At 59.1% G+C, this 22,844-nt stretch overlaps 1 protein-coding gene across 1 annotated transcript; it reads right to left on the reverse strand.

The window, feature by feature from the left end:
* Positions 1–3,100: 3,100 nt before the first annotated feature.
* IL17REL (interleukin 17 receptor E like) lies at positions 3,101–22,302 on the reverse strand. The gene is made up of 16 exons (XM_074375808.1): positions 22,079–22,302; positions 18,230–18,257; positions 8,374–8,523; positions 8,056–8,165; positions 7,673–7,787; positions 7,393–7,437; positions 6,996–7,135; positions 6,805–6,876; positions 6,669–6,723; positions 6,003–6,166; positions 5,890–5,934; positions 5,557–5,614; positions 5,252–5,424; positions 4,952–5,032; positions 4,678–4,735; positions 3,101–4,141 (listed from the first exon to the last, which is right to left on the reverse strand). Exons 1-16 carry the CDS (start codon positions 22,178–22,180, stop codon positions 4,131–4,133), a joined length of 1,407 nt encoding a protein of 468 aa, XP_074231909.1. The 5' UTR covers positions 22,181–22,302; the 3' UTR covers positions 3,101–4,130.
* Positions 22,303–22,844: the final 542 nt, after the last annotated feature.

The raw sequence follows: 22,844 nt of genomic DNA on the forward strand, positions 1-22,844 counted from the left end.
GTGCCCAGCGAAACGCAGAAAACCATACGTTTAAACGTGCACAAGAGGAGTCGTAGGAAAAAATACCGAATCGTCTCTTAAATAAGCAGCCATTTAAAACCAGCATTAAAATTAGAGGATCCTACTGGAAGCTGTTCTCAGGAAGATACTGCAGGAACCGAGGCGTCCTGGCTGGAAGAGGGCGAATACGGGACTGGTTCCAGTCGGTCGCCAGGGGCTGGCGGGATGGGAGAGCACCGCTTCCCGGAGAGATGCGGACGCCACCGACGCCGGCGCTGCGGTCCGGGGGCCCCGCTGCCAGGCGCCTCTCCCTGCCCTGCCGAGCTGCCTCCCCTTCCTCTGGTGACCGGGCTGGACACCCGAACCTGGGCCTCCGCCCGTCTCACTGCAGAACCCGTCTCGCAGCTGCAGCGCCGCAGTTACCACTTCCCAAAACGAGAAGACCCCACACCACCAGCCCTCTGATCCCAGCCACTCTGAGTATCACTCTTTCCTTTGTTCCCTCCCGCCCTCCCTCTGAGACCCCTCCCCAGCCTAGTGCCTCCCCCAGAGCTCATCTTGCCTAGGCGGAGCCCCACGCACAGCTGCTGGTGCTAGGAGCCCACAGCACCTTGACAGTCGCTCTTCCCCGCAGGAAACTCCCGGCCCCTCCCCCGGCTCTGCCCGCCTCCCCTCCCCTCGTCCTGCCCCAGCCGCTCCATGGCCCACTGTGCCCACACTGGGGGCTCTGCGGCCACAGCCCTGCCGGCCTCTCCACAGAAACCCGCAAGACTTTGAGCAGATTTCGCATTAGAAGCCTTGGAGGAAAGAAGGCAATGGGGTGACAAATTTAAAGTCCTGAAGAAAAAGAAAAACCTGTCAACCAAGAATTCTATATCTGGAAATGAAGGAGAAGGTGAGATCTTTCCAGACAAATAAAAGCTCAGGGAGTTCATTAGCAGTAGGCAACCCCCCCCCCCCAAAAAAAAACCCTCAGGAGAGTCCTTCAGGCTGAGGTGAAGCTTCGAGAAAGTGCAGAGCACTGGTGAGGGGGGCTGCACAGGGGAATTTAAAAGCTTGTATTAGTGTGCTTTGGGGTTGTAACTCCTCAATTTTAAAAATGTGATTTAAAAGGCAGCCGCATGAAACAATAATTATAAATCTATGCTAATGGACACACAACAGATGAAGATGAATCTGTAACAGCGGGGGGGGGGTGAGAATTACAGGAGCAAAGTCTATACAATTGAAACTAAGTTGGTATTATTTGCACTAGATTTTTATAAGTTTAAGATTTTAATTGTAATTCCCAAGGAAACTATTAATACTGAAAAAGACTACAGAAAAGGGAAGGACATCAAAATAGTACACTACAAAAATCAGCTAAATACCCCGAAAGGCAGTAATGGAGGAACTGAGGAACAGCTATGGTAGAAGTAAATTCTTTCTTTTCAGTAATCACTTTAAATGTAAATGGATTAAACTCTCCAATGAAAAGGCAGAGCCTGGCAAAGATGATCCCTACAGGGGACTCACTTTACAAAGACAAAGAGGTTGAAGATGGAAGGATGGAATGAGACATTCCCTGCAAGCAGGACTCAGAGGGCTGGGGTGGCTGTGCCGTCATCACACGGAGTAGACTGTATGTCACATGCCCTTCAGGACAGTTACGGTTTTTTTCGACACCATGTGTGGAATGGGCTGTACCTGCCTGGCCCACGTGAAAGAGTGAGGGTTCTGACTTTTCCACCTCTGAAGGCTCATCCAGTCATAAAATGGTTTCATCCCACTCCTCCTTTATGGAAGGACTCACTGGGTTTTGTTTGTCCCCCGGTGTCTGCTACCGCCTGCATCCTTCCTGTCTTGCTCCAGACCCGCCCTGCCACTCTGCCCCCAAACCGTCTCCTTCCCCTCATCCTGCTCCAATTTTTCTTTCTGAACAGCCATTGTTGTATTCTAGATATTTTACTCTTGGGTTTATGCATCTCTCCTCTGCCTCAGTCAGGGATCTGGGTCTGCTCTGCTCAGGAAAGGCGTGGGTCACAGAAGGCACTATACAAGCATTAACGAGTGCATCGCTGGTGGCTCAGATCTACCTCCTCCAAACGCCAACTCCCGCTGCCGCATCCCCATCTCAGCCCAAGGAGCCCCGCCCTCCAGGCGCTGTTTCACTCCTTCCCATGGTACCCAAGCCAGGACGCCCCGTGGCCCCACCTGCCCGCCACACCCCTCCCCTGCCCATCCTGTAAGAGCCAGGCTGCCGGGAACACGCTGCTCTGAATGGCAGCCCTCCTGTACTTCCTGTGTGCTTCCCATCCCCTTCTCCCCCTCAGGCGCCGGGCACCCCATGTAAGGTACATGTGCAGCTGTTTGTGGTCTGTCTCCCCCACGCGAAGCTCAGCGCCAGGGGAGGTGACCGACGGCCCCATTTCCTGGGCTTTAGACCTGAGAAGCCCCTCAGCCCAGGACAGACCTGGCCGTGGCCCCGGCTCTGGGGGCAGTGCTGTTGGTTCCTAGTGCTGGGACAGGGTGGCACCCAGTGGGTGCTCAGAGCCTGCTCGAGGAATGAGTACGAGTGAATGAATGAGGCACACGGACATCCAAAGGCTCACCCCAGGTCAGTTGTGAGCCCTGGCTGGGACCTTGGTCCCCCACCTCACCCTGTGCCTCGATGGGGAGAAGGCACCAGAGGCAGACAGGGTCTCCAGAGGACCATAAGGAGTACTTGTGGGGAACCCAAATCCACAGCTTGCCAGCCTGCAACCTGGCTGGAGGAGGGGAACTAGGGGCTGGAGGAGTGGGGCAGTCCTGTCAATCATCCAGTAGGCGGGCCTTTGGGTTGAGTGGCACTGGGTGGCCCTGGCCTGCCGATGGCAGCCGGTAGGCATGTTGGTGTCCCCAGCCTGGGAATGTCCTCCAATACAGCCAGGGGGTTGCATGTGGCAGGGGTTGGGGGGCAGCTCCTTCTGTGTCTGTGGTCCACCCTCACCAGCCCCGGCTGCAGTCATGACCACTACACCATTTTAGGAGGTATACCAGGCCCCATGGTCCTCCCACCCCCACCCTAGGGGGCCACCTTGCCCTGCAGACCCCATTTCTGTCCTCAAGGGAAGAGGCAAGCCAGGCGGACAGGTGTTTACTGAGCAAGGGGACATGCTGGCTTTGCCCACCCCCTGGTCAGCTGGGGGCAGCAGCCCCTAATAGAGGGACGAGAAGGCTCAGAGACCCATAGCGGCTGAAGGAGGAACAGCCAAGCCAGAGCCCAGAGGTAGGAGTGCACCTGCCGCTGACTGGCCTGGGTGCCTGTCCCTGTGTGCACTGCAGTCAGGTGGCGGGGACTCCAGACAGCAACCTGGGAAGGGCACCTCGGTGGTCCTTGTGAGCCAGCGGGAGAGTCCCACAAGGGCAGAGTAAGCCAGCCAACTGCTGAGTGACCCCTGGCCCAGGGCACAGAAGTCATGCTGCAGGACCAGCAGTCCCTCTGTGGTCCCTGAGCACAGACGGCACACAGTGGCCCTCCATGAGTGCAACACATCTGGGAATGGCGCGTCCTGGCAGGTGGCTCCTGCCTGGGGCCACTGGAGGCAACCAGCCCTCACTGGACTGGCCTGGTGAGGGGCCTGGGGAGTGGAGATGGTCTGGCCTCTGGGAGGGCTGGTGCAGGGTGGGTGCTCCGGGCAGGAAGTGGAGATGGTCCTGGGCCCCTGGGATTGGGTCAACTACACAAAGGGTGGGGTCACACCCTGCACTCCAGAGCCCTTGTCCTCAGGGCCAGGGATGCTGGCCGTGACCACTGGTTGTCCAGAGGGAGCCTAGACCACACCGAGACAGGGCAGGCCAGGGGCTGGGTTGTCTGGGGAAGGGGGCACCCCACCCAGCCATTCTCTTGTCCCCCACTCAGGGGATTCAGGGGGACTGGAGGTCCTTCATCTGACCAAGGGCCCCTGTGGAGCTGCAGGCCTCTGGAGAGCTGACAGGTACAGGCACCCCACGGTCTGGGGCCAGGTGAGACCACCCCTACACCCTGAGGCCCAGCTTCACTGTCTGAGGCTTGGGGTGTCCAGACGTGAGTTGACCCCCGCCACATCGCAGCAATCGGGCCCGGCGCTTGCTTCCTCTTGATGAGACACATGGCCTCAGGCTGCTGTCCCCTAGGTGGCAGCTGGGGAGAGAGAATGAAGGGCTGGCTCAGGCCCCCCAGCACCAGCCTCATCTGGGATACCTCCCGCCCCCAGCCTGCCCTGAGTGTCTTTCAGAAGGCAGGAGGGAGAGCTGAGCCTGGACTGCTCAGGAGCCTGGGCCTCAGGGGCTGGGTGGGTGAAGGGAATTAGTGGGCAGTTGGAACCGGAGCCCTGGTCGGGGCAGCAGATGCCCAGGAGGAGGGAGCAGCCCCCACCCCCACACAGTGAAGCCAGGGCTGGGCGCTTGGAGGCCCTGGAGGGGCCTTGACGGCCCAGGTCAGGGCAGGGCCAGGCCAGACTGCCTCCAAGTTGGCTCAGGGCCTGGCCTGACTCAAGACGGGTGGCCCCTGGGTCCCCTACCAGTCTCCAGTCTCCCACCCCCACCCAGACAGTGGAAGACAGTGGTGCCGGGGGCTAGGCTTTGAGCAGAGGCTGGGGTCCAGCCTGTGGCCTCTTGCAGCCCCCAAGTGCACGTCTGCCTGCACCCCCCTGGCTGAGGCCTGGCTCCAACACTCACCGCACTGGAGGTTGCACAGCTGCTGGGGGGCGGAGAAGTGGACATCAGTCCTCCAGCCCTGCAGGCCGGGGAGGGGGTCAGCGGGTCAGCACAGCCTGCAGCCCTGCCCTGCACCTCGCCCACATCCCCCGGAACGCCCTCCTGGAGAAGCTGCTGGGATGAAGGGGCCCCCAGAGCAGGCCAGGGCCCTGGGGCAGCTGTGGGAGGTGGCAGCTCCCCTGAGGTCTGGGGGTGGAGGAGGTGGGTGAGGGCTGGGCAGGGCAGTACCACCCACCTGGATGCAGGTGCTGGGTGCACAGGCATCATCCCTGGGAATGTCCACGAAGGCAACTGTAGGGTCTTCTGTGGGGTCACCCTGGGCCGGGGAGGGGGTCACAGGTGTGGGTGTGCAGACCAGGCTATGCCATGTCAATGTCCCACACGCCCACAGCTGAGCATGGTGCATGGGTCGGCCCTCTCAGCATCCTCCCTGCAGGGCGGCCTCCAGGGGCTGGCTCTGGGCCCCGCAGGAGGTGGTCAGGAAGCAGGGACGTGCTGGGGTCAGCCCCCCTCCCCAGGACAGTGCCAACCCCACCTGGCTCACTGAGGCTGGAGGGAGGGGCATGGCCCGGAGAACTCGGTGGCAGGCAGGAGGCCAAGTCTTCCCTTGGTGACACAGGCACACCTGGAAGCGGGCGGGGCTGGGCGAGAAGAAGGCGATCCGGAGGTGGCCGGGAGAGGGTGCTGGCTGGGTGGTCATCTTCCAGGCTGCAGGGGTGGAGGGATGAGGCCCAGCGGTCCCCTCCTCCCTCCCACTGACAGGCACCCTGTTGTCTCCCCCCCTGACAAGAGGCATTGACGCAAGTGACCATACTGTGAAGGCCCCACCAGAGTGCTCACCTGGGAAGAGCAGCTTCTCGAAAGGGCACCTCACCCGGAAGCCCAGGCTTGTGGAGAACTGCAGGGAGGCCAGAGAGATGGGGTGGGGCCGCAGGTGCAGGGACAGTGGGGCCTGAACAGGCTGGGCTCCTTCACGGCCCTCTGGGACTGGTTCCCTCCACACTGCCCCCTGCAAAACCCTTAGCTCCACCCACCATCAGGCCAGGAAGGGGTCAGAGGGGCCACTGGAGCGCTGGACCAGGCACTGGGGGATGTGTGGCAGCAGGTCCCTGCCCCCAAGCCCCAGGCCCCTCCCCATGCCCTGCTTGTGCCCATGGCAGGCTGCCCACTCACCTTCAGGCAGAGCTGGGGCTGTGGGTCCACTAGTGGGTACCGCACCTGAGGAAGGCTCACATCAGGCTCTGGCCATCCATACCCACCCCCATCCCTGCCTGGTGGGCACTCACCCTGCCATGTGCAGGCCGGCCTGAGTGCTCCAGCTTGAGGCAGTGGGCCCCTGGCCCCGGGCGCCAGCACAGGTTCACATGGCCACTCACTGGACAGGCGGGCTCCCAGGTCAGCGCCCGGCTCCCTGGGTGGTAGCTGATGGCGTCCCACAGTATCTCTGTGTCTGCAGGGACCCTCCCCCAGGGCTCGAGTCAGCGGGCTCTCCCTCAGCTGCCAATGGGCCACAGGACCTAGCACCTGCTTGAGTGCCTTCTCCTGTGGGTCTCTGGGCCCTGCCGGGGACTCTGCCTGCGCCACGCTGCTGAGCAGAGCCAAGAGCATGTGCCCCCCCTCAGAGAGCCCCTCCTGCAGACGTGGTTCTTCCCGGCGAGCCAGGTCATGGCTTGTATGCCAGGGACACGCACACGCTCATGCACACGCATATCCACACACAGGTTCCGCCTCCCAGTGGGCTTGCCCCGGCACAACTTTGGCTACCTGCCGTCCGAAGGGGGCTCAAGGGCTGAGGCTGGACCTGCCCCCTTGCCTCAGCCCCTCTAACGTCAGCCTTCCCAGCTGGACCAGGCCGGCCCCACCCTGCTGGGCACGCACGCCGGACCCGCCCACCGCCCACCCTTCTCTCCTTCCCTTCCCCTCCCCCTCCCCCGGTACCACAGAGCACTTGCCATCTTCAAAGGGGCAGGTCTGGATCCGCACCGCGTCCGGGGTCGCAGACCAGCCCTGAGGGAGGGGCTCGGGTCAGCGCAGGGTCTGCCCATCCTTTTGTCCCCTACTTGTTGTCAAGGCCACACCCTCACTGACCTCAAGGCACAGGCATGGTAGCGCTTGGCTGTAGGGCAGAGAGACGCTCCGGGAGACCCTGCTAGCCGTCACCTGCAGCGAGTGAAGAGCTCAGCGACCCAGCGCGGCGAGCGAGGTCTGGCGGCAGGCGGGGGCGGGGCGGGGGCGGGGCGGGGCGGGGCGGGGCGGGGCGGGGCTTGGCCCGGGCTCACCCGCACCGCCGCGCCGGCGTCCTCGCAGGTGAACCTCTTGAGGCAGAGCCGCAGGTAGTAGTCGGGGCCCCCGGGGGCCTCTGGCAATTGCACCCGAACGACCTTGCGGCTGTGGTCCACCCAGTAGGAGAGCTTCCCAGCTGTAGGAGGGCGGCAGGTGGGGTCACGCTGAGCCAGAGGTCACCAGGCAGAGTGCTCCACCTGTCCAGAAAGCCTGGGGGTGGTGGCCCCTGCTAGACCCAGACACTAGGGAGTCGCCCCCCTCAGGACCAGTCATGATTTCCCAAGTGGGGAGGGCAGGAGATCCCGGGTGGGGGGGGGGCCTGTGGGTGCCGCCACAACATGAGTCTTCCCAAGGGCCGCGGGGCCGGGGCCCTGCCTGAGGAGGAGGCCTCACCGAAGCAGTCGGGCATATTCCTCCCCACGTCCTCGTCTCTGCAGTCTGCAAGTGGCAGGGGCAAGAGTGGGCCCAGCTGGCTCTGCCCTAAGGCCGCCCCACCAGCTGGGCCTCTGCCCATGTGGTTTCCGAAGTCCCTCCTCTCCAGGGGGACCGCAACCGGGAATTAAGCCAAATGCACTTGCTGGGAGCCCTGCCCCCCGCCCTGGGTGAGTCCCATCCTGTCAGTCCCTGGAGGCTGGACTGCAGCCATGCCCCTGCCAGTCCCATGGGCTCCCACCTTCCACGTGGTACTGCTGGTCCAGCTGGACCCCGCAGAAGTGGGGGACAGTCCTCAGGGTGACGTAGAGGCTCTGGGCCACGCTCACCTCAAAGCAGTCAAAGTGCACCTGGAGCTGGGGGGGACAGGTGTGAGCCGCTGCACCTGGGGCCTCTGCCCGCCCACCCTGGCCAGCTCCACCTCACACAGCTGGAACGCATGGTCCGGGGTGGGGAGGAGGGGGTGCCCGTTCCTTGGGCCTTAGGTGGCAGGACCCCAAGACAGGCTGTGATCAGGTGGCCAAGAGGCGAGGGCAGACTGGAGTGGTCCTGGGAGCAGCTGCTGCTGCCTGGCAAAGGTTTGCAGCTGGACTGCGGTAGGTCCTGATCAGACCTGGGCCTCACCTGCCGCCCCACCTGCAGCTGACGGGAGGCCCTGCGGACCCGCACACTCTGGCACTGCGCCTCCTGGGTGTCCAGGCTCATGGAGCAGGCCTCCAGGCCCCACAGGCTCTCTGGGTGAAGGGAGGGGCCGGCAGGGCTGTCAGACTCCTTTCCTCCCCTCCTCTGTGAGTGCAGTTAGCAGGATCCCCCACCCCCCAGCCCTCCCCCTCCCCCCAGCTGGTCATGGGGATTAAAGGAGCCCTGAGCCCACTGCCCCACCTCCTGAGTGTCAGCACCACCACAAGGAAGCCAGCACCACCCTTCGAGGCTGCCTCTCACCGTGCAGCGTGAGGGAGGCATTCACGTGCAGAAGCAGGGAGCAGTCATCGTGGGGGGGACACTTCATGGCTGTGGAGAGCGTCAGGGCCTCCAGTACAGACCTGGATATGGATGTGGGGGGCTGCCGGCAGAAGCTGTTGAAAATATTTCCTGGGGAGGGGATAAGGAGGGTGTGTGTCATAGGTCCTGGTGCCTGCATGAGGCCCTGTGGGTGACTGGGCAGGTCAGGGGGAGGGGAGTTCTGGGGCTACATAGCCAGGGAGGGTCCTCCCTGCCCCAAGACCATCAGGGAACCAGGCCCCTGGGGAGCGGTGGGCCCACCCTGAGCCACACGCAGAACTGTCCGTTGGGCGTCAGGAGTAGCGCCCAGGTCCAAGGAGCAGGTTGCACCTGATGACGCATAGCTACTGGCCAGCCTGGCCAGCCAGGGGGCAGAGGAGCCCATCCTGGGCCAGATGGCCAGCCCCACTGACTTCAAAGATGAGCAACAGGAAAGGTCTGCTGGGGGCACCTGGGACATGACCCCAGGTCACTGCGGCTAGGGCTCTGTCCCTGGGTAGATGGCCGCGCTGGTACAGGTGGGACCGGCCCCGACGGCCTGGTCAGGGCATGGGCAGCTGTGGCCAGACAAGTGTTGTGTGGGGACCTGGGCTGTCACCTTCAGCACAGGGATGTTGAGCAGTGTTTTCTGCCTTGGTGAGGCCGGATTTGCAGGCAGACACCTTGGGGTCAGTGGAGTTAGTTCCTCGGGAGGCACCATGCCCTGGGGACACCTGCACCCATGGGGTTGGCAGCCCAGGTTCCCCCTGCACTCAGGCCTGGTGATGCAGCAGATGGGGGGGGTAACCCCTGCTGGGACAGTGCGCCCAGGAAGGGGGCGGTGTGCCTTCAGCGGTGCTTCTGGGGGCACAGGCCCCGGCAAACTTGAGGAGCATGTCAGGAAGACCACAATGGGCTGACGGTCAAAGGGACGTGAAGGGAGGAGGCCCTGGGCCCACGGCCCATTTCCCCCAGGACGCACAGGAGGGACCAGGTTGAACTGTTACATCCATGTAATAGGACGGGAGGAGAGAAGAGGGTGCACTGAAGGCCGGGCTCCCTGCAGAGACAGCAGAGCAGGAATGAGGCTCCCTGAGGGCCAAGCCAGCTGAGCACTGAAAGGAGGTTCTGACTTGAGGGCAGCCATCCCCCCCAGCCCTGGGGCCCCCAGCTGCTTCCACTCAGGGAATTCTTTCCAGCCCAACATGAGCAGGTGGGCAGTGGAGGAGGCCTGCCTGTAGGAGCGGGGCAGAGGCACTGCCTCTGAGGCCCGGACAACAGGCTGCCAGTGGGCCACTGTGGAGCCCGCCACTCAGCAGAGCTCCCACTTGGCCATTTCAGAAACCCACTCAAAATGGCAGCAGGAACCTTGAGGTCTGAAAGATTCCTGGGAAAGAAACCCAGCACTGTGATCCCGCTGTGGCCAAAAGTGGAGTCACAGGGGCCAGGTCTGCCCTCCTGCCACAAACAGCCTGGGCCCCAGACAAGACGTGTGGGTCAACGGTGTCAAGACACTGGACGGAGGAAAGGCAGGACAGTGATGGCCCAGAGGTGCAGCCCCATGAGCGCTCTGCTGTCTTGAGAGTTTCCAGGCGGTGGCAGAGGGAGGGGCATCTGGGGGTACCTGGCACCCTCCCTGAATGGAGAAATGGGGCAGAGAGTCTGGGAAGACCACAGGGCCCAGAGTCTGAAGATCGAGCGTGAGCCAAAGGAGTGATACAGAGAGAATGGGGCAATGAGTGTTCAGCAGAGCATCAGTGAGCACATGGGTGCAAGGAGCTACCAGAGGCAGGGAGAGAACAAGCCAAAGGGGTTTGAGGGAGCAGCGTTCTGTACCCGCACAGGACCGGGGACGCCCCTGCTCCCAGCCAGGCCAGAAACCTCAGGATTCACAGGCCATGGGCACAGTGTACGCAAGTCTTGCCTCTGTAGGGGGAACAATTAGCCTTAGGCAGAGAACTGCTCTAGTCTCACCTAACAAAATCTTAAAAGAAAGACCTCAAAAAGATTAAGCTGTTTCCAAGTAACTTAACTGCATTCCAGAAAAGGCTCAAGGATATTTGTAAGGTGAAAAAATATATATATCCAGCACAAAATGGGTAAAATCACAATGTCTACCATCCAATAAAAAATGACAAGCCATGCAAAGAATCAGAAAAATATAACCCAGAATGAGGAGAAAAATCAATGAATTACAACTGACACAGATGTTAGAATTAGTAGGCAGGAACATTGAGACAGTTATAACTGTATTCCATGTATTCAAAAAGTTAATTACAGACATGAAAGATTAAAAATTCCAAGTCCCACTTCTAGGGATGAAAACTACAATGTCTGAGAAGAAAAAGTACGTCAGCTGGATTAATAACAGATTAGCCAGTGGAGAAAAAAGACTGGGGAACTTAACATAGCAATAGAAAACACCCAAAAGTGGATGGAGAGATGGTGATGGTGGTGATGGTGGTGATGATTGTGGTGGTGATGGTGGTGGTGGTGATGATGGTGGTGATGGTGGTGATGATGGTGGTGGTGGTGGTGATGGTGGTGGTAATGGTGGTTGTGATGGTGGTGGTGATGATGGTGATGGTGGTGGTGATGATGGTGGTGGTGGCGATGGTGATGACAATGATGGTGGTGGTGATGATGGTGATGATGATTGTGGTGGTGGTGGTGATGGTGGTGGTGATGGTGGTGATGATGGTGGTGGTGATGATGGTGATGATGATTGTGGTGGTGGTGGTGATGGTGGTGGTGATGATGGTGGTGATGGTGGTGATAATGGTGGTGATGGTGGTGGTGATGGTGGTGGTAATGGTGGTGGTGATGATGGTGGTGGTGATGATGGTGATGGTGGTGGTGATGATGGTGATGGTGGTGGTGATGATGACAATGATGGTGGTGGTGATGATGGTGATGATGATTGTGGTGGTGGTGGTGATGGTGGTGGTGATGGTGGTGATGACGATGAGGGTGATACAATAGAACAGAGTATTGCTGAGCTATAAGACAACTTCAAATGACCTAATGTATGATAGAGTCCCAGAAGAAATGGGGGGGGGATGAAAAAACACTTGAAGAAATGAGAGATAATTTTCAAACCTGATGAAAACTGTAACTCCCAGATCCAAGAAGCTAGACAAATGATAAGAAATATGAAGAAATCACAAGGCACACCAGGATAAGTTTGCTCAAAAGCGGGAGATCAAGAGAAAACTAAAAGACACCAGAGGCAAAAGACACGTTATGTACAGAGGAACGAAGGTCGGGATGACGCGATGCAAGTGAGAAGGTGATGGAGCAAGACCCCTAGGACTGAGAGACAGAATCCGCTGACCTAGGGTTCTCCCCCCGCCCACCTATGGACAACTGACTTTCAACAAACATGCCAGGAGCTCAGCAGGCAAAGGACAGTCTTCTCAATAAATTGTGCTGGGCCGGGGGATGCCCACGGTGAATCACGGCACACAGAGTTTACTCAAAACGGACTGCAGACCTCGACGTAAAACCTAAAACTATAAAGCTTTTAAAAGATAACATATTTTAAACAATCTTGGTGGCATTAGGTGAGGCAAAAATGTCCTAGCTACTGAAATCATGACTCATAAAAGGAAAAAAGGTAACAAATTGGATTTCATCAAAATTTAAAACTTCTGTTCCTTGAAAGACACTGTTAAGGGAAGGAAAAGGCAAGTCGCAGATTGGGGGGAAATATTTGTAAATCGTACACCTGATAAGGAACTTCTGTTCAGAATCTATAAATAACTTTTCAAATTCAATAATGAGGAAACCAGCCACCCAGTGTAAAACGAGTGCCCTCCTGCCCTCAGTGGCAGGAGGGGTAGACTCGGGGGCAGGGGCGAGGGGCCCACAGGCTTCCAACCGCTTCCCCCCACCAGATCAACAGAGATTTAGAAAATGATAGAGCTAACGAGTGGTTGGTCTGCCTTTAATTATCAACACGTGCTGGCAGTTCTAAAGAGCATTGGTGATAAAATCCTCCCCGTTGGTGAAATTCTAAATGATGGCCCACATCTGTGTGGCCCCCACACTGCACCCTTGGCTCCTCAAGGGAGCTAATGGAATTAAGGTGTCACATCAAATGGACAATTCAGAGCCTGCTGGAAGGTCACCACCCAAGGGCAGCAGCCGGAATCGGAGGAGAGGCCACCTGCAGGAGGCAGCGGAGTCCCTGCCTGGCCACAGGGGTTCGTGGTCCAGCCGGGGGCTGGGCAGTGTGGGGTGAGGAGAACTCTGTCCCGGCCGATGCTCCCTCAGTGTGGACGGTCACCAGCAGAGCTGGGCACGCAGTGTTCTTAAAAGAAGCAACTGTGATTTGGGATTCTCTCTCTGTCTAAGTTGTCCTTCGTGCGTGTGAAAACTTCCTCCTCTGTGCAGGAAAATGAGAAGTCTGCATCTTTTGACCTTTTCTGGAAAAAACCAAAGACCTACCCCAGCCAAACAAAGAAAGGATCCAAACCAGAAGAAAAAGAAAGAGAGAGAGAGCCCTAGAAGAGCACGGTGACCGTGGAAAGTGATGAAATGTGCAGTGAAGCACAATGGATGCAGAGGAGGGGTCGCCCGGCGCACGGAAGTGCATAAACGCAGGAACACGTGCTTGTCCCCGGTTGGGCTTACTACGGGGACAGAGCACAGAGAGGACGGACAAGCGAGGCGGAGACACGCTGATTTACTTGTGGTTCAAAATGGGGAAAATAATTCATTGTTACTGTACGGAAATAACTGGGAACCCAAAATTTCATCACAAATACTTAAGGAGAAGGAAATACACTTGGTCTCATTCAAAGATTTAAGAAGTATCACGGGATGGGGACGGTACAGCTCGGGTAGAGCATGTGCTTTCCCTGCCCGAGCCCCTGGGTTCAATCCCCAGTGCCTCCACTCAAATAAATAAACAAAAACCTAATTACCTCCCCCGCCCCCCCTAAAAAAAACACAACCCAAAACCTATCAACCTATCACAGAGGCTTTACTAAGAGGAGACCTAACAGCTGTACTTTAAAAAGGAGAAACATGAAGTCAAAGGGAAGAAGTGGGTCAGGTCAGGAGCAGTGACCACAGGCGTTGGTAAAACACGCGTGAATCTAGCAGGCGAGATGCTCTTCTGGGTTCCGTGAGCCACTCAGCCGAGTTAACTGAACTGAGGAGGGGTCGTGGGGGCCCCCAGTTAGAGCCGGGCACTCCGCAGCGCAGTGACTCCTGTGGTTGGCGTCTGCAGTGGGGACAGTCTTGCGGGACGGAGCCCACAGCCTGTGGGAACTGAGGCTCCCCCTGGGTAGATGGTGTCAGAACCGACTTAACTGCTTGGTGTTTGGAAAACACACATGTTGGAAAATGCCCAATGAAATTTTCAGGAAACCTGACAATCAAAACTTCATAATGAAGAGCTGGAGGCACACAAAATGCTAAGGCCCTTTCAAAAGTCTTTTTACCGTAAAGATGAAACATAGACCCCAAAAAGCACAGAAGAACCTCCGTCTCTGCGTTTCTGGCATCCAGCAGCGGACACAGAGGCATGCTGGCGCTCAAGGCCGAGTTCTTCGGCGGGACTAGACCTGGTGCAGACCTTCGTGTGCTGTCTGGACCTCGGCCACGTCTGACGTCAGCTGTCGCGGACACTCGAGTCACTGGGAGATGCGAAATGGTGAAACGACAGGTCTGTCATTTTGCTTCCATTTATTCGCTGGAGTTATTATCACCAGGGAGCATGTGCAGAAGAAAGACAGGCTTGCGGCTTGAGTCTCTTTTATTTACTCAGCTCTCAAGACAACTTGGTCTCCTGTCATCCACAGAGATGAACGATTCTTTTTTTTTCTTTTTTAACAATATTGTAGGAATGCATGGGTTTAAACACAGGCTGCAACTCATCGCGGTTCTTGTTCTTTTCTGAAGTGCCAGTGGCGTCCTCCTGGCCAGCCGGCAGACAGGCTCCCACGGTCTCCGAGAGCCTCCCCAGTCGTGTGTGACAGGGTGTCCTAGGCTCTTTTTGGACATTTTCTGCTCCAGACTGGAGGTCAGCCACTTCCCTCAGAAGCCCTGCCTGGTTTATTTTGGTGAAAAGTGGTATTTTAAGGCCCAGAGTCAGTTTTGGTGTTAGGTACTCAGGAGCAGTATTCTCAGTTTGCCTTTTCAATGTCTGGTGTCAAAGGAGGAGCAGTTTAATCTCCTCGAACGTAGTTCTTAGCGTTTGCTCTGCTACTTCGGTTTTCTTCAGGGTTTCATGTCATCTGCGTTTGAGACATTCTTTGCCTACCTGCAACATTTACCATTGTTCACACATCATTTTAATCTAGTTTAAAAACTGCCTTTTTTTAAAAAACACATTTATTGTGGTATGGCTCCTGTACAGTAAACTACACATATCGCAGAGGTACACTTTGATGAATTTGGTAGATGTCTACACCCATGAAGCCACCACCACAATCAAGACAGCTAACATTTCCACTACTTTAAATTCTTTTTTGATTAAAACAAATGTTTCTTCCTTTTCGCCTTCTATTTCTCTCGAGGCATTCACTACCTCCAAAGCAGTCTTCACCTCTAAAATGATGTTTTCCTTTGTTTCCGATTCTGAGGGTTGTCGCCCCATATCTATTTCTAGTTCTTGTTCCTATTGTTCTTGAATGTCCTGCACCATTGTCTCGAGTATTCTAAACCATTTTGTAATAGAGTGTTTTTTTCAGTGTGCCCTTCTGGTGCACTTCCTTTGCCTGTCGGGATGTTATTCTGTTTTAAATTCACTTATTAAAACATTACCTTATTCTCTTTTTAATTACCATAGCTTGTCTGGAATTCATCTTTGATGCTGCTCTGTTGCTCACGTTTATGTGGGTTGAACATCCCTGAGATTCAGGCGGAGGCTTCGTGCCGCCTGCTTTCCCAACGCCACAGAGCGCCCTCTTCTGTTGGCTTTGTGTAGTGTTAAGCCGGGTGGATGGCGTGTTCCATTTCTTAGCTCTTCCCCCGGTCTTCCTCTGCCTGTACCTCCTCTTTCCTTGCCTCTGCTGTCCCTGGCTGCTCACTGTGATGCACTAGGAGCTTCTTTGCGTGGAGCTGTCCCCCGAGGGTCCCGGTGCGGAGCTCGGGGCCCTGCCTTCCCCACGGCAGGAGTTGGGCAGCCCCTCCAGGTGGCTGCGTCCTCCCAGCAGCCTCACTGCCCATGGGGTTCAGGGCGCGCAGCCTGCCGGACTCCCCTCTGCCCCGCTGCACAGACACTGCGACCTGACCGTCTGGTACTCGTCCCTGGGGTCTGGGAGCCTGTGCCCCACTTCTGTTCTGCTGCCTTGGGGCTCTTTGCGTCTGAAGATTCAGGGAAGCCACAACCACAGCCACCACCTCCCAGGACAATTTAGGGAAGGGAGGAATGAGAGGGGACCAGGAGTCAGTAACCAGCTGAGATCATGTGGCCTTGCTCAGAGGTGAAGGTGGGTCAGGGAGCCAACCCTGCAGCCTGGACATCTGACATCTGGAAAGTCAGACCCAGGCGGGGGTGGGGGCGGCGTTCAGTCAGTGGTGCGGCCACGGCTGGATTTCCAGGTAGCAAACAGTTACAGTTGAATTCCTACCTCACCCCACACACAGAAATAGATTCTAGAAGAATAAAGACCTGGACCTGAAAAGCAAAACTTTAAAGCCTTCACAAATACAGGGAATACAGGGAGAAAAATCTCGATGACCCCGGGACTGGGGAAATGCCACAAAATCCTTAAAGGGGAGGCGTGTAAGTAAGATTCTGTCCACGTGGAAAACTGAACGGCATCACGAGGCTATGGGAGAAAGATGGAGGTGCTTTCCGTGACGCAGAAACAGCCACCCCGAGACGGCCCACGGGTGACAGCGGAAAAAGGAAACGCTGCTGGCCCAGGGTCCGCAGGTCAGTCACGTGGCCTCGGTGTCATCAGAGACACACAAGCAGAGATGAGGGAAGAGCCGTGACCTCACAAAGCACCCCTCCCCAGACCTGACAGCACCAACCGTCATAAAGCCAGAGGTGCCCCCCTGCCAGGGCACGGGCCAGAGCCACTTCCCCAGATGCCACAGATGCAGAAGACGGGGGCCTCCTTGCCTGGTGACTCTGCACCCCAGAAGCCCTGTTGGTGGGATGACAAAGCCTTGGAATTCCTGACACCACCCCCCTACCCTGGAGTGAAGGGAGCTGCCAGGGTTTGGGAGCAGGAGGGAGGGAGGGAGGGGGCACCGCGGAGGCCCTGGGGCCCCTCCCTGCACCCCCACCGCCCCGCCAGCTTCTCTGTGTCCGAAGCGACCTGACCCCCAGCCCACACACAGCTCCCCGCAGTCCGGGTCCGGTTCAGAGGCAGTGAGGAGGGGGCCTGGGGGTCGGCAGGAGTGGCCACCTTGGGACCCAGACAGAGAAAGAGTGAAAGGAAGAAAGGAGAGAAAGGAATGTAGGATTCAAAAGACGGAAGAAGGACGTGGGACAGAGGGAGATGTTCCTCTACTGCCTCCGTCGTGATGACGACGCTTCAGAAAAACTAGGGGTCGGACAGGCCACCAGACAGCAGGAGCCCCAGAAGATGAGGCGTGAGGACCAGAGGAACCAGTTGGGAGCCCAGCAGCCCAGTCCAGGACGAGCACGCACACTGGAAACTGGAATCAGAGACACGGCTGATGGAGACTTGGGAGGGTTGAGAGAATCAGGGCAAAAACAGCTGAGAAAGACAGAAGTTACTGGACGTGGTGGGGGAGGCAGAGATGGCTGAAGGCCGGACCAGAGGGCTCAGGAGAGCCCAAGGGTGGAACAGCGAAGAACTTTCCCTGATGTTGTGAAAGAACCCGGCGGCGGGTCGAGGGCGCACTGGGACCCCGGACGAGGAGCAGGCGTCACGAGGTGTGGCTGGATCAGAGACAGAGCAGGACAGGAGCGGGCTCCACAGGTGGGGCAGAAGGCAGGGTCCAGCCCCCATGGGGCAGAGGCAGGACCGAGTGTGGCCCTGGAGAAGCCTCTGTGGGGGAGGTCCAGGAACAGAAGTGCTGTTGGCGACCTGATGCCACTAAATGGCCAACAGACACTGACCGCTGGTCAAACACCCGGTGATGTGGGCCACGCCTGGGGAGGGGGACGTGCGCTCGGCTCAGGGACCAGCACGTGGGTCACAACACCGTGCCTTAACCTCGCTGGGGGGGTCCTCGTAGATATAACACCTCTTGAGGTGAAGAAACATTTAATTCTTTTGTTTATTTTTCCTATTAAATTCAAATCAAATTAAATAAAATACTTATTTTAAATGGCGGAAGGTAGTTTCATTTATCTAAAATATTTGTTGTCTGTTTACTCGACCAGCAGTAAACTTGCCTACAAAAATATCTTCCTAATGTAAATAATATTCGTTCCCATATGGGGGCTTTGAGGCTGGATTAACTTTCCCCCTTATGCATCCTGCATCATTTGTATCCCTTTTAACAAATACCAACAGTGTTTGCAGAGACAATAAAGCTCTTTAAAATGGGGTACCGTTTTATACTGGGCAGAAATGAAACAGTTGATAAGAGAAAATGGGGATTTCCGTATATTGCTGGTGGGGGTGGAGCTGGCGTGGCCACTTTGGAAAGCAGTAAATTCCAAGAGGACAGGAATGAGCGACTCGCACATCCAGCAAGAACACAGCTGTCATGAACCCGGGTCCGCCGACGTGCACCGGCCTGGGGCAGGGGCGGGTGGCCGGTGCGCTGCTACGGGAGGTGGGCGGGGGAGGCCAGCGCAGGGCAGACCTGGCTCCAGGGAGGATAAGGTGACCAAGGACCAGAGGGTGGCTTGTCCCCCTGCCTGAGATGTACTCACGGTTCACGCGGCTCCTGCAGGTGAAGCCCTGGGGACAGAACAATGAGAGCGAGTGAGAGAGGTTGGCTTGGCCACCTCCCATCCACCTCTGCACCCAGCCCGGGATGAGGGGGGCTGGGGGGCCGCAGCCCCAGGTGCCCCTCAGTGTCTGGGGGTGCTGACCCTGCAAAAGCCTGGCCCAAGGCCCTGCACACAGGGGTCACTCAGTAAACGTGACTTGGACCCCATGGAACTCCAGGCCCTGCTGCCCCCTTGCCAACGAGCCCAGCTTCGGGGGGTGGCATTCAAAGCTCCCACAGGCCCCATTCGCTCATTAGTGGGGCACTGGTTGCCCCTCCTCTGTGCGGGAGCTGTCTAGCTGCTGGGGTCCAGAGAGGAAAGAAACTGGGGAAAGACGCCTGCCTTCGAGGAGCCCACAACCTCGGGCGTCAAGATGTCCATCAACCACACGTCACGCCAGGCGTCGAGGGGGACGCAAGAAGATCACAGGGGGGTCCGGAGGCCGGGGCTGTGAACCTGCCGGGGGGCCAGGGGCCTCGGTGAGTCCGCATGTGGGGAGACCTGGGAGAGGGCAGACTGCCTGTCCTCTGGACACGCAGCTCCCAGGACAGGCACTGGCCCAGGACCGCAGGCCTCTGGCCCAGGGACCAGGCTCGGGCAGGGCCTGTGTGGGACGTAGCTGAGGCCCTGCCTGCGGACCCCCCTGCAGCAGGTGGGCCGAGGAGCTGGCTCCACAGCTGAGCTTGGGGATATGAGGTCAGCGGCAGAGGCGGCAGGAGTCCGGGCCCGCAGGGGGATCAGCTCCGCGGTGACAGCGGGAGCTCTGACCGTGGGCCCCGCTGGTAGCACCAGTGGGAAGACGTGGAGTGGAAGTGGGGCCCTCTCCTGTCCTGGGGCTTGTGGGGCAGGACCTACCAGAGGCCCAGCTCCGCCTCCCTTTCTAAATAAACTTTTCATTTTGGAAGAACTTTAGATTTACAGAAAAGTTGCAAAGGTAGCCCCAAGGTTTAGCCAGCGTGCCCAGCGCTAATATCCCGGGGAACGGAGGTGCGTCTATAAAGATGAGGAAGCAACACTGGGTGTCTCTCCTGGCGGAGCCCCAGCTGCGGGACTCGCCTGTTTCCACCAAGGCTCCTTCCTGCTCCCCGTGCCTTCCCCTCTCGGCCTTTGGCCTCTCATCCCGTAGCCACCCTGTCTTCTGACCATGACATCTCCCTGAGATGCTGACATCTGCCCCTCTGCGGTCTCCAGCTGCACAGGACCCACCGAGGTTGGAGCAGCACAGCCTGGGCTGGATGCCTTGGCCCTGGGGCCCTGCCCACGGCCCCTGGGGGTAAGGAGCTGGGTGCCCCGTCCAGAACGTGACTGAGCAGGTTGGCGGAGGGCAGGGGTGAGCAGCCCAGTCCGGCCAGCCCAGGAGTGCGCCGGGCAGACCCAGCACGTCTGAGCAGCAGCTGGGCCTGGGCCACGGCCCTGAGTGGACAAGAGAGGGGCAGTGGCTTGGATCCTTGGCCAGCCTCACTCCCTCTCGCAGCCCCAGAGTCTTGGAACCACCCCCGACCCCTTGGCATCCTCTATGCTACCTGAGGCCTGAACCCACCCCCCGCCTCCCAAGCTGGTGGGGGCTGCCGGGAAGCGGAGAGGGGAAGGGCACACCGGTGTCCTCCTGGCCCTTGGGCACTGCCTGCCCACTGCGGACGCCTGCTCCTCCCTGAGCCCAAAGACCACACAGGCTGGGAGCTGAGGTCCTGGGTTTCTGGTGCAGGGTGAGTACATGTGGTGTTGGCCTTTCAGCGCCCAGAACAGAACCCGTCCCCGCTCAGGAGGGGTTCCTCCCACGGGGAGGGAGGGAACCACAGGGGAAAAGGTCGAGGTCAGAAAGCACCTGTGAACCATGCCTCTGGGGGAGGGGGGCATGGGAGGGGCTGGCCCTGTGCCCTGGGCCCTTTGTTGGGGTGGAGCTGGTACGGAGAAGTGGCCACTCCCACCCTCTGGGGGTTTCCATTGGGCTTTTTTGGGGCTTCCCGGGTGGGAGGGCATCAGGAGGGGTCTGAGCCCCCCACCCTGCTGTCCCACTTTCCAGGCTCCCCAGCGGACAGGACCCAGCATGGGGCTCAGCTTCCCGCCTGCTGGGGCGGGGGTCCCGCGGGCTTCCTCCTGGCGGCCCAGGAGGGGCCCTGACCACCCACTCTGCCCCAGGCAGCACTGCGGTCACCTGTCCCTGTCCCCCTCTCCGATGTCCCTCCCTCAGTGGCCAGCAGGCCACCCAGGCCTCTCAGGCTGTCTTCTGCCCCTGCTCCCCCACCCCCTCATCCCCTAACCCCACCACCCCAGCTGGGCACCAAGGTGGCTAAGTCCAAAACGGTGCCTTGCCTTACCTGTTGGCCTAGTGGACCGCCTCCTTCCCTGGCCTCTCCCTCCTCCGGCTCCTCTGCCCCCTTCCTCCTCCCTGTCCTTCCAGGACTCTTTCCCCTCTCACAGCCCGGGTCTGGGCTCAGCCCTCCCCCGCACCTTCCCAAAGCGGGGAGGCCCCATCACACCTCTGCTGGGGCCTGGCCCTGACTTCCGCTTGCACCCAGCTGCCCCCCACCACATCAGTTCTCCGTATCTGATAGAATTCTCAAAGCCCGTATTTCAGAAATGACTTCCCTCCCTGAAAACGTGCCCCCAAGGCCCGCATCACAGGAAGCACCTCCCCCACCAGCCCAGGGGCCACAGTCACACTTCAAGGTCCATCTTCGATTTCTCCTTCACCCCAGGTCCAGGATCCCAGTCCTGCCAGCTCCATCTCCGAAGGACACCCCGAAGCAGCCCCTCTCCTTCTGTCTCCACTGGGAGGGTCCAGGCCTCCATCCCCTCCCACCTGTGCCCGGCTGTTTCCTCTGCACCCCTTGGTTTCCACCAGCAGCCAGAAGGACCCCCCGGCCTGGCCCTGTCCGTGGGTCACAGCACCTCTGATCCGAGCCCAGCCCCAGCCCCTGAGGTCCTGCCTGACCCCGCCCCCCCCAAGTTGCTCTGTCCTTCAGTGAGCTCCCTAGACCCTCTGCTGGACACAGTCCCAGGTCTCGTGGAGCTGCCTTTCCTCCTGATGGGGGCCAGGCGTCCCCAAGTGCCGCCAGGGCCAGGCCACTGCCCCTGAGAAGCACCCAGAAGCCCTCACCCCGGCCGCCCCCGCTCATCCTCAGTGTCACCACCGCCTAAATCTTGGTCTGCTGTGCGTTTCCCTGAGGTCAGGAGCTGCATCTCCCTCCCTGCCATCCCCACACCGGGAAGAGTGCCCACAGCAGGTTCTCAGTGACACCCCTGCCCCCATCCCCGTGGGCTGCGTCTCCCACCCCGTGCCTGGCCCCGTCTCACGCTGGGGACCTCCAGGGACGCAGGCACACTCCAGGGTGCAGTGCTGCTTGCTGGGACGCCTCCCGCCTCCCTGGGCGAGGCTGTGTCAGCCCGGCCACAGTGAAAGTCCCCGGACGCCCCACTTCTGAGCTGCAACCTCGCCCTGGCCCCTCCCTACTCGGGACAAGCGTTTCTCAGCCTGGCGCCGCACAAGCCCAGACGCCGCCGCGGAGCCCAGTGCCCCGAGGATGAAACCAGTGAGCGCGGGAGGGGCGGGTCACAGGTGCGTCAGCGCCCCTGCCCTCAGGATCTCAGCACACACTCCCTGGAGTGGCACTGCAATGTCAGGCACGCTCCCTGCCGGGCCCCCCAGGGCCCCCGAGCCTCCTGTCGCCCACCGCCCTGAGGCTCCTGCACCCTCCTGCCACTCTTGCTTGCGTGGTGAGGTGGTGCCCACCTGTAGAGGAACCGGGGCCCCTGCAAGACCAGAGCCTCGGAGGAGCAGGGGCTCACCTCAGAACAGGAGAGGCTGCATTCTGCAATCGTGGGGACAGCCAGGCTCCGGTAGGCACTCCAGGTCAGGGCGAGGAAGGCGAGGGCTCGCCCCACCAGCATCTGGCCGCCGGACAGTGACTGTGACGCCAGGACGCGCAGGGTGCCCCGTGGTGACTGCCCTTGCCTTCCCAGCCCACAGCTGCAGCCCCAAAGACAAGCAGGAGGGAGTCTGGAGTGAGTTTGCTCCCTGGGGCAGACACTCCCCTCCACGTGAGCTGGCCACAGCCCCACAACTTCCCGCCCATGCAGGCTCCCACTGCAGGCCTGGACTCTGGCCAGGTACCTATGAAGTTTCTAGGCTGACAAGAGACACATCCTGGAACCTTGAGCCTCCAGGGCCTCGGGTCCCCAGGCCCCCCGGGGCCGGCTGTGGGTCTGTGGGGTCAGGGGGCTCTGGGCGTCCCCCGTCTCCCAGGCACCCATCCTGGCATCTGGGGATGGGAGGTGGCCAACAGCCCTGGCCATCGAGCTCAGCTGGGCCAGCAGACGGGTGGGAGCATTCCCAGGTGTCCGCACCCATCACCCCGATGTGAGAGGGTGCCCCTCCCTTAGCTGAGCCCTTGCCTCCGTGTCCCCGGTGCCCTGTAACCCTGCAGACTGTCTCCTGCTGGGGGGCTCACTCTGCTCCATCTCCCACTTGAATCTTCCTGTGCAGAGGGGAAGCCTCCAGGCTCCTCACAGCATCCTGCCTCCCTCCAGCCCCTGCCGGCCGTGCGCAGGGCAG

This window comes from Camelus bactrianus, chromosome 12 (assembly GCF_048773025.1).
Source record: "Camelus bactrianus isolate YW-2024 breed Bactrian camel chromosome 12, ASM4877302v1, whole genome shotgun sequence".
Lineage (NCBI taxonomy): Eukaryota > Metazoa > Chordata > Mammalia > Artiodactyla > Camelidae > Camelus > Camelus bactrianus.